The 9,604-nt window shown below is 40.7% G+C and overlaps 1 protein-coding gene across 1 annotated transcript; it reads right to left on the bottom strand.

The window, feature by feature from the left end:
- Positions 1-229: 229 nt before the first annotated feature.
- On the bottom strand, positions 230-3,871 carry fzd5 (frizzled class receptor 5). The gene has a single exon (XM_024287273.2). The coding sequence runs from the start codon at positions 3,202-3,204 to the stop codon at positions 1,489-1,491; it is 1,716 nt and encodes a 571-aa protein (XP_024143041.1). The 5' UTR covers positions 3,205-3,871; the 3' UTR covers positions 230-1,488.
- Between the last annotated feature and the right edge of the window lie 5,733 nt (positions 3,872-9,604).

The following is a 9,604-nucleotide window of genomic DNA, read 5'->3' as shown; positions in this document are numbered from 1 at the left end:
GACTCGTCTCTGAGAGTCCTCCATCACTACAGACCCGGGGGGTGGGGGGGGGGTGATGGACGCCTGCCTCATGTTTGCTTACTATGTAGGCTCCTAGCTGTGAAATGTTTCTTCTTTTTAATGATAAAAGAAAGGAGTTAGCAAATGAACTATTTTAAATAAACACTAATCATTTAACAAACGTTTGTTGTTGCCGTTTTCTCTTCTATTGTTTGGGGATAAACCTTATTTTTTTTTTTTTTTAAATTGCATCCACATGTGCTTACGTTTTTTCGTTTTCATCTTATATTTTTATTTAAATGTTTTTGTGTTTAAGTGTTAAAATGCACAGCAGGAAACATTTTATATTCATAACCCATTAATGAAGCACATAACAGACATGCTGGAGATCCTCTCCAAACCTGACATCCTGATAGTTTTATTTTCACAATAAAAGTCTGAATTCACACCAAAAAAGAAAAGCAGAACAAACATATCAGCTTTCATTCGTATTCAGACATTTATTACCACAAGTCTTTACAGAAACGCATCTTTTTAGTTCTTACATTAAAGCATAAAATCCCTTTTTTACAGTCTGATTTATTTTACAGAGGAAAGCTTTTGTTTTCTCACGATTACATTTTTAAGTGAAATATATTAAAGTTTTTGTTTGTTTGAGGTTATTTTAATTTTTCCATAAATATAGAATGCTTTCAAGATGCTTTTAGTCTAAAATGACATCCTCAGGTCTATTTATATCCAAATGGAATAAAAATCCCCAAAAATATAGATTTTTTTCTGGATTATACCTTAATGCCACGATAAACTAGATTTCTGTTCCAAAAGTAAAATTTCTCTGACTCTATGATGGAAAAAATGAGAAATATTCAATCTAAACCATTTTACAAATAATCCATGAGAAGCATTTTCTCCTCCCACAAACAGATGGCGCTAAAGACCAGACTCCACTTCCTGGTGAAGCTTTGATGGGTGCATTTATTGATTTCACAGACATGAAACAATGAGTTTCCAGGTCAAATAAAAAATAAAAATTCATTTCATTTAAGTCAAAACCAACAGCAGCTCTTTATTTATTTTACAAATCACTTTGCTTCTGTGGAAATAGAACTCCAGATAAACTACACAAATGTCTTTTTATCTGTTTTACAACAACTAGATACAATATTTACATCAATAAATATCTTTCTGTCAGTCTTCAGGAAAAGGAAGCATACGGAGCTCCAATATGGATTTATTAAAGGTTTTTTCTGAGCGAGGTGTTTAGTTACAGCTTCACTTTCAGTGGCTGAAATCGCTTTAAACAAAGATCAGATGCTACATAAAGGCTCTGTCTCCTTTTTTATATAAATTCTGACAACTCCTGTTTTGTTTTCGTCAAATATATCAACCATTCTAGCTTTTTTTTTTTTAAGTTTGACTTATTGTTTTTAGAAAAGGGAAATGTGGTTTAACCGGACGAGTCTTCGGAAAATCCTTCCCAATGTGGGCTCATATGTGGGACTGATGCGCCTTGTGGTACATCCCTGATGACAGTCCGGTTCCGGTGTGTCCGGTCAAAGCCGTGCTGGCCTCGCTGTACATGGATGGGGGTGCGGTGGCCTTGTGCGGCCAGCAGGGGCAGCATCGAGCCACGAAGCTCCTCCAAGACTCCAGAGTTTTTCCGGACCAGATCCAGACTCCAGACGTGATGCCCACCACCAGGCACATGAAGTACTTGAGCATGAAAACAGCGTAGTCCGGACCTCGGATGGAGCGCTGTCGCTCCAGCGGGCAGGAGCAGGCCAGGGCTCGCTCCCAGCTGGGCCGGTAGTGCTGCTCGTAGACCAGGCAGGCCACCACCACCGTGGCGGGGACGGTGTACAGCACCGTGAAGAGGCCGATCCGGATCATCAGCCGCTCCAGCTTGTCCGTCTTTGTACCTCCTTGTTTGATGATGCTCCTGATGCGGAACAAAGAAACGAAACCAGCGAGGAGAAAAAGCGAGCCGGTAAAGAGGTAAACCACTAAAGGGGCGAGTACGAATCCCCTCAGGTTCTCCAGATTCTGGTTTCCCACATAGCAGATCCCGGCTACAGGGTCTCCGTCCACAGAGCTGAGGGCCAGGACCAGGATGGACTTGACGCTGGGGATGAGCCACGCGGCCAGGTGGAAGTACTGCGAGTATCCGGCGATGGCTTCGCTGCCCCACTTCATCCCTGCAGCCAGAAACCAGGTGAAGGACAACACCACCCACCAGATGGAGCTGGCCATCCCAAAGAAATACACCAACAAGAAGACCAGGGTGCACAGGGCGGGGCCTGTGGCGTCATAGAGGATGTGCAGCTGGCTGGTGCCGCCGGCGCCACAGGCCACCCGCTCGTGACCCGCCACCAGCCGGATGATGTAACCCAAGGAGACGAAGAGGTAGCAGGCGGCCAAGAAGATGATGGGCCTCTCTGGGTACTTGAAGCGCTCCATGTCGATGAGGAAGGTGGCGACGGTGGTGAGGGTGGAGATGAAGCACAGCACGGACCACAGTCCCACCCAGAAGCTGGTGAAGGCCCGTTCATCCGCTGAGAAGTACGGCAGGTGGCAGGGCAAGGCGCAGTTGGGCAGCGGTCCAGTCTGGACCCGGCCGAAGAGAGCGTGGGATTCCCGCTTGATGGGGATGAGGGGGTCCCGACAGCGGCACTCTCTGTCGCACTGCGATGGACTGGGGGGTCTGGTCCGGACCTTCGGGGTGGACTTGGGGAACGGTGGAGCCGAGGTGGTGGCCTCGCTGCTGTTTTGGTCCATGCACAGGGTCTCGTCCCCGAGCTGGGGGAGCCCCTCACAGCTCATCCTCTCCGGCCACTCGAAGCCATACTGGCTCATGAGGGGGGAGCAGCCCCGTTTGGCCCGTTCGCACACAGAGCGGCAGGGAGGAAGAGGCTTTCGGTAGTCCGGCAGGCAGATGGGGGTGTACATGCTGCACAGGAAGAAGAGCAGGTCTGGGGAGCAGCGGATGCGGACCAGAGGCCAGAACTGGTGCACCTCCAGTCCCACCTCCTCCTGGGTGTCATGGTTGAACTTATTAGGCATGTAAGTCAAGTTGTAGCCAATGCCCTTACACATGGGGACGGTGATGGGCTCACACACCAGGTCTTTGGATGCAGCCAACGTCAGACCAGGACTCTGGATGAGCAGCAGCAGCAGCTGCTGCAGAACCCCCAACCTGAGCAGCATGAGTCCCACTGTAAGGAGCTTTAAAATCAGAATCTATCTGCAGGAAATCAATGCAAATCTCTGCCAAGTTCTTCTGGTAGTGTCACAGTTTCATTGTACTCTCCCCCCAAAATACCACCTTTTAGCTTCTCAATAGTAAATCCAGTTTATCCAGAGTCCAACAACTGCTGTCAATCATTAACCAGTGCGCCCACAATCATCACGGAGAAAGTTCATATCCGCCAGTCACGTTCCAATAAATTTAACGACCTTGTAACATTTTTACCAGTCCAGAGTCCTCCCAAGGAGCCCTGCGCGCCCGAGGAGACGGCATGGTGGCAGTCACATGCGTCAAAAAGGACTAGAAGCTGTCCATTGAAAAGATACATAAATAAAAAAAATCAATGGAACCGAGGGGGGATGTCCAAAAGTGTCCTCGCTCTGCGTCCTGGAGAGTTTCGTGCGTAAAATCCACTTGTCTTCTGACTTAATCCTGGGTTAGTCCATTAGTAATTAAAACAAAAACTTTCAAAGTTTCCTCTGCTTTTTGTAAAAGTAAATAAATGAATAAAGTGTCTGACAGGTGCGGCTTTATAAGTTAAAAGGAATAAAAATCCAACTTATCCCGTGCTGTCCGCGCGCGCGCCTGCTGCGCTCGGTGAGCTCGCGGAGGAAATAAAGTCCGTCTGAAGCTGCAGCACCTAAACAGCAGGTCTGCTGCGTTCAAGGCCGTTGGAAATGTCACTACTCAGTCATAGGTGCTTGTTTCTAATGACGACTGAGTCAGAAAATATTTGAGATCCAATGTTACTGAAAAGTTTTAATTTAAAACTTTACAGATGATCAAACTCATTAATGTATTTGTTCATTTTTATTTTATTGACTCTAAATGATCTCAAATCTTCACGATTTTAAAACATACACTTAAAAGCATAATTAAGACTGTCCAGTTATAACTAGTATTTTTAACTTTTATTAATTCAGTTTACCATAAATAAGCATTTTGTTGATGCTTTTTTGTTTTGAGTCCATTTCGTGATGCAAATGATCATTCACACCCACTCTTTACATAAATGCCTATGTTTTTTAGCCTATATTTGCCCCCTAAAATCACACTGCTTCTTTAAATGTTCTTGCCCTGTTCAACCTTTGGTCCAGTTGTAATCCTTAAAAATCCGATTTTTAATCTGGATTTACTATTTACAAACACATTTCGTGCAAACCCCATAGAGTTTGAGTTAATTAAAACTATAAACTTGTCAAGATTCCTTTCTCATTTGTGTTATTTAGTGGCTAAGTAAAGTTTGAAAGAAAAAAAAGGCGGTTCTTCAAGTTAACTGAGACGGTATGATTTCCTACGGTCCTTGAACGCACCAAGGACTTCCTGCATTTGGAAGGAGTCACCAGGAGAGCTTTAAAGTGTCAGACTGATGGATCAGGTCTCTCCACCAAAATCCTTCAAGGAAAACACAAACTTTATGTTATTATTCTGACAATTTTTTGAAAGTAACAAAACTATAAGTCTGTTTTCTATGCTTGACCTTCATAAAGACTCGTTTATGTTTGATTTAGTTTTAATAAACTTTATATTTTTTGTTACTAAGAGTTTCGTTTTCTCTTGAACAGACCAATGCCTGAGGCACGTAAAAACTAAAGATCATATTTTATTGAACTCTGTCGCTGCTATTTCATTTTTTTATTAAAAAAATAAAGAAAAATAATACAATCATAACACTACTGTCATGCAGATTGAGAGCCTACAATATTTCCAGGATGCTTTGCACATATTTTTTCACTTTTATAAACAGAAACTAAAAGTTTTTTGCATTTAAATCAAAGTAAATTAGTTAACCTTCATTATAATCCAACTGTAGTCTATTTAAATGTACTACTTAGTATATGCTAAAAGCTTACTTTTTATATAGTATTTATTAATCGGAAATTTAAAATGTTCCAATTCAGTCTGCAGAAATATTCAGTTAATATAGTTCCTGCACTACATGGTCTATTAAATACTATACTTATAGTAAAGTATACTTAATGAAATAAACTTCAATTGTACTACATTTAGCTAAGATTTGATTTTTATTCATTTCAAGAGTGTTTACCTTGAATTAAAACACAACCACATGGTAACACACTGAAAAAAACCCACATTTTTCTATAGTTTACCTTCATGCTGCTCAATGCTGACCTGCTATAGTGTGTGTGAAAGGACTTTGGTTTCTATTGCTTCACAAGTCAAACTTACTGAAGAAAAAACAAACTCTGTGGCGCTTTAGAGGTCATCCCCTGACTGAGTAACCTCATGAGTCAAAGATTGTAATGCTCCATGGAGGACAAAGGTCTCAGTAGGTGTGTTAGTGTGTGTATTTAGTTGTGAGGGCGTGTGTGCACAATTTATAAGCTGGGACAAGTCAGCCTGATTTATCCTCACTTGGCTAACTCTGATAGATTAAAGCAAACAGGAGAAGTTGTAAAACAAGGAGCCGACCAATCTCTATTTAGCGCCCACACGCTCCCATTCACACACGTGTGCACGTGTGCAATTCATTACTTGTGGTACTTTTCCCCTGGCGTACACACACTTGATAAACATGGGGAAAATCTCATTTACATTAGTAATTTAACTGTTTTATTGCACATAGCCAAATCAATTTCGGCTTAATAGATGAATATATATATATATTTAATAAACCTAAATTGTTTTTCATTGTTAGCGCAGCTGTTGGTGTCCAGTGAACTTTAAAAAACATCATGCCTAAGAGTAGGTATGTTTGTTTTAGAATCTTCTTTTCGAGGGTTAACGTGTTTACTAGGACAGTCTAAAGCTCACAGCTAGATAGAGAAAGTACGAGTTCCATGTGTGGCGTTGAGCATGAGCCACCAATGTTAGCATTAGCATGCTAATGCTAACATTGGTGGCTCTTTGTTTTCTTTGATAATGTCAAAAGGAGATCACCTGGTTGGTGTTGCGTCTTGTTATTTGTGTAGAATTCAGAAAAGGTTGCCACTAAATAGCTAGCTTGACACACATTTAAATGAGTAGAGAATTTTGATTAGACATCAACATCTACAAAAGATGTGGAAATGCTAGCAGGGCCAATAAAACATTTTTTGTATTTTATGGAAAGATGTCCATCAGGCAATAAAGTTAAATAAAACAAAGGAAGAGCTGCTATCTCATCCCTTAGTAAAAAGTACTACTTTTGAAGTTTATTTTATTGAGTATATTCAGTATGAGTATAGAAAGTGTACTATAAACCATGTAAGGCCCAATCCAAATGTTTCCCTTCGCAACAGAGGACTTTGTATCCCTCCGCTTGGAGGGTGGGGTCTTTGGACACCGCTTTCACTACAAATGCCCCAACAAATGGAGGGGTAGGGAGAAGGGAAGAATCTTGATTGGGCCATAGGGTAACAAGTATACTAACTGATAACTTCTTCAGACAAACTTGATCGGTGCCAGGGATCTGGAATTCAGATGATTATTTATCAACTGGGTATGCTTTGAATTTTTGGTGCTGGTTGGTCCAGGTGATTTATTTTTTATTTTATTTTATTTTTTGGTGATGATGGTCTGAATGTGCTTGGATGTTTGGTATTGATTAATGTGGATGATTTTTACTTGATGACAGTCGTCGGAGTATAGTCAGATTTTTGGTACTGATTAATATAAATGACTTGTCTGTGGATGCTTGAAATTTAATTACATCACTGATCTTAAGGCTCCTTAATAACGTGAATCTATGATCGTAGGGTATAAATATTTGACATCACGTCCTGAACCAGATGTTGATAATTCATGTAAAGAAAATGGTATGGTCGAACCGGGGTGGGATTATATAAGTTTGTTTCCTCCTACTCCCTTTCAAGCGATCAACTTGTGATTGATTTTGTAAGATGTTATTATATATATTACTACCCAATTGCTTGAAATAAACAATTTCATTCATTCATTCACAATACATAGTATATATAAAAATAGGTAGTATATATGAAAAGTGAACTTCAAGTTTACTGCTTCACTTTTAGTACAGACTAAGTATACTTGTAGTATATTTATGGTACGTTCACACCAGACGTCTCGTTTAGCCCATAGTGTTCACACTGGACAAGAAGGGAGGGGCTTCCTCTTCTTCTTATTTTTTCTAATGTTTACTAGCACGTCTGCCACCTACAGTTGGAAAAGGCTTGATGTGAAATGTTGCAGCTCAAAAAATTTAAATTTTGCTCCAGGCTTCATCTTTCACAGCTCTATTCCGATATGAAAGACGTGATGTCATAGAATTTGGGCGGGGCCCCAACTTCAATGATTAATTTCTCCTCCATGATCAATCTTTATAAGGTTGGCACTTCTGGGAAAGAAAAGAGACACCATTCAAACATCACTACCAACTTTGAGTCCCTGACTGGTCAAAGTTCGACCTGATTTTACTTTCAACGCATGTTTAATAGCTGCGCGTTCTATAGGTAGAAACCAAAAACAGTCGTAGAAACTTGCATAGTGACGCCCAAAACACGCATCTAAATCAACTTCTCATTGGAAGCGGTCACTCGAATGCTCATTGCAGAGGACTTCATATTTGATAGGGGGTGTAGAGACTTCACTGCAACTTCTCCAGGAAAAACATCAACTTCCTGGGAGTTGTAAGTTTAGCTAAAGTTTAACATCTATAAATCGTTAGCAGGGTGCTGACGACAAGGGATATCAGTAAAATTCAATGCAAGTGACTCATGCCTACAACGATTCAAGAGGGACATGAGGACACGTAAACATGACAATGAACTGACCCCGTGACCTCACTACCACACCTGACGATCAACAATAAGCAAACATATCTAAAGCATTGAACAAAACAGGCACCTAAACCAACACAAACCCTCACTCTGAAATTGCATGTAAAACCAGTATTGTATATGGGCGGGGTCATATACAATAACACAAAGAAACACAAACAAGCTGGATGTGTTCTTGTTTGTGTTTCCATTAGTCTACTCCATGACAGTAAATCACTCATCAATTTCCAGAGGTTTTGGCTTCAGTTTTAGCAGCACGTGTCCTTCCTGACTCTGCTTATCCAGACTAGGGACATGCACATAGAAACACAGAAAAGTGTCCTAATGTGGTTCCAGTAACTTACAACAACTTATATTTACAAAAACTAACAAGGCTCAAACATTAATAGAGGAAGAACACTACATATACTATTGTACCACTTGTTGGGAGTCTTACAGAGTACTGGGCACTGGAATGGACCAAAAAGGGTCAAGTAAATGTGAAGACCATAACAATTAATCAGAATCTTGTTCAACAATTTCAATAACGTTTTAATAAGCATATGGAGAAAAAAATCCAGTTTCCAATTAGTTTACTCACAAGAATTTGGCAACACTAAGGCCAAATTTAAATTCTCCCCCTTCCCCTCTGGCTTCTCCCTACCCCTCCAATTAAAGGGGTATTTGAAGGGAAAGAGGTGTCCGAAATAGGTTTTTTAAGGGTAGAGCAGAGGAACTTCAAGTTCTATATCCCTCACATTTAAATGTAAGGCTCAATCCGAATTCTTCCCTTCTCCTCCATTTGAAGGGACTTACAAAATGCAAGTGGTGTCCGAAATGCATTTTTTAATATCCTCCCCTCCAAGTGGAGGGATTTGGACCCCTCCATCGTGATGGTGTTCCGTGTCCTGCCGTGCCACGGAGGAGAAGCGCTTTTCTTCATGAGGGTGCGCTCTGAAGCACAGAAGTTTATATTTAAATGTAAGTAATGAATTTTTGTTGTTGCATGACTTTATTAAAGTTGTACAACCGCTGTCGTTATGTATAATTGAGCACTGGAAGCTCTGCGCTAACGCTAGCTAACTTGCGACTATTGGTGACGCCATTGAGCAAAAGTTGCGTCCAAAATCTGAGACACTATTTTTTCATAACTCTCTGTTTGGAGGGTAAATATAAGGGAAGGGAAAAGGGAAGAATTTGGATTGGGCATAAGTAAATACTTTTTGTATTAGCATGACTTTTTAAATTTATAAAACTAACTTTGTTAAGTATTTTCTGAGTGCTAGCAGCTACGCTCCAACGAAGATGACTGAAAATACAGTATGTCTAAATTCAAAGACACCGACTGTCCGAATTCCTTCACTATGGACTATATAATGCACCATATCATGCGTTCGCTATTTTGAAGTGCTGTCCGAATCTACAATTCCAAAATCCAGTGTCCTAGAAATTTCCCAGAAGTCTTTGCGAAAAACCAGTGTGCATCGATGCTCACTACATTGGTGAATATAGACGACAATACACTGCGCTTAAGCAATTTTTATGAAAAAAAGTGTTTTTTCAGTGTAGTACAAGTATACATAGTCTATACAAAAAGTAAGGCAGTATATTTGAAGTTTACCTTTTACATACTTCAAAAAGT

This window comes from Oryzias melastigma, linkage group LG21, assembly GCF_002922805.2.
Source record: "Oryzias melastigma strain HK-1 linkage group LG21, ASM292280v2, whole genome shotgun sequence".
In the NCBI taxonomy this organism is placed as follows: Eukaryota; Metazoa; Chordata; class Actinopteri; order Beloniformes; family Adrianichthyidae; genus Oryzias; species Oryzias melastigma.
The sequence above is the reverse complement of the archived record's forward strand: the minus strand, read 5'-3'. Positions and strand labels throughout refer to the sequence as shown.